The sequence below is a fragment of the Chaetura pelagica genome, unplaced genomic scaffold (assembly GCF_000747805.2).
Source record: "Chaetura pelagica isolate M959 unplaced genomic scaffold, ChaPel_1.0 scaffold78, whole genome shotgun sequence".
In the NCBI taxonomy this organism is placed as follows: Eukaryota; Metazoa; Chordata; class Aves; order Apodiformes; family Apodidae; genus Chaetura; species Chaetura pelagica.
In genome coordinates, this window is record NW_009954492.1 from 118,212 (window position 1) to 119,636 (window position 1,425).

General features: G+C 36.8%; 1 protein-coding gene across 1 annotated transcript in view; it reads left to right on the forward strand.

The window, feature by feature from the left end:
• E2F3 (E2F transcription factor 3) overlaps positions 1-1,425 on the forward strand; it is a 20,760-nt gene that overhangs the window by 11,118 nt on the left and 8,217 nt on the right. The window contains exon 3 of the mRNA XM_010004524.1: positions 1,192-1,411. Within this exon, the coding sequence (XP_010002826.1) occupies positions 1,192-1,411 (220 nt within the window). The remainder of the gene's footprint in view (positions 1-1,191; positions 1,412-1,425) is intronic.

Here is a 1,425-nt window from a genome sequence, read left to right on the forward strand (position 1 = left end):
TTAAAACAAACAAACAAAGCCAGCCTGCTCTAAATTCATAAAATCACCTAATTGATTTGATTTTTTTCTTCTGTTTCCCAGTGCAGACAAGCACCAACTCTAGCAAAGAAAGAGATACAGAAGGTTCTTTTTGCAAACGGGCAATTAATGGGTTTTCATCAAAAAACCATAATAATATAAACCTTCAAAATATTTCAGGGTAACCTAAAGGTTGGCTTTCAGTTAGGATTTCAGTTTTGACTGACTTCTGCAACAAAGTGTGGGTCATGAACCTTGAAAACATGAAAATGAGCACCAGGTCAGCCTAAGATCCATCCTGCATAATGCTTGAAGCAACTGAAAGGTTTGAGATCTACCAGCTCAGCAGACTTCTAATAATGGCTATCTCATTTCCCTTGACACAAGGGACTTGAACAATTAGCACTAGGAATTATTCTAATCTATGTATTTAAGCTCTTAAAAGCTCATATATTAGGTATATAAATGCTATATTTGTGCATGAAAACAGCAAGTTGTCTAGTAAGATCCAATCCATTTGCTGACTTCTAACTTAAAAGAATGGATACTCTTGCGCTGTTTGAGCATTGTTTGATTATGGAGAAATGATGATTATAAATTGCATCTTGCATCAGTCTCCTCTAATTCACTTGAGTTTTCTGTGAGCTGTGGAGTCTGGCGCCGATGGAATCTGCCATTGTGTTCACCCACTGAAGTACACCTAAGTCCTGCTTAATTGCATGTGAAACACTTACATCACAAGAGGGAGAAATCAAACCCTGATGAAAGCTGACTATCAGCGTCATGAAGGAAAGGCACAGGGGAATTTTTACTATTGCTGCCAGGACAAATTAGATACTAAAATATTATTAAGAATTCACATAGTGAAAGCCTAAGATTATTGCTACATGAATCTGTCAGACTAATGGAAATATTTGCAGTTAAAAAAATGTATGTATTTGCTCATGTACCTGTGACTTTTGGAAAAGTACATGTTGAAATACAAATAAGTACCCAGTGGTAAGCTGTGTCTTAATGCAGAGGTTTGAGAGCTTTCTTTAGTAAAAAAGAAAGAGATATCTGTAATATATATCCATTTATTTATGGATGCTGCTTTCGGAACCAACGTAAGAAAACTGATTTATCTGGGTTGTGTTGTGTTGTTGTGTTGTTGTTTTTTTTCCTCTTTCCAAGCTCCAAAATCTCCTTCAGAAAAGACTCGCTATGATACATCACTTGGCCTTCTTACAAAGAAGTTCATTCAGTTGCTGAGCCAATCTCCTGATGGGGTCTTAGATTTGAACAGAGCGGCAGAGGTCCTCAAGGTGCAAAAAAGGAGGATTTACGATATCACCAATGTACTGGAAGGCATCCATCTCATTAAGAAAAAATCCAAAAACAACATTCAGTGGATGTGAGTGTTCATTA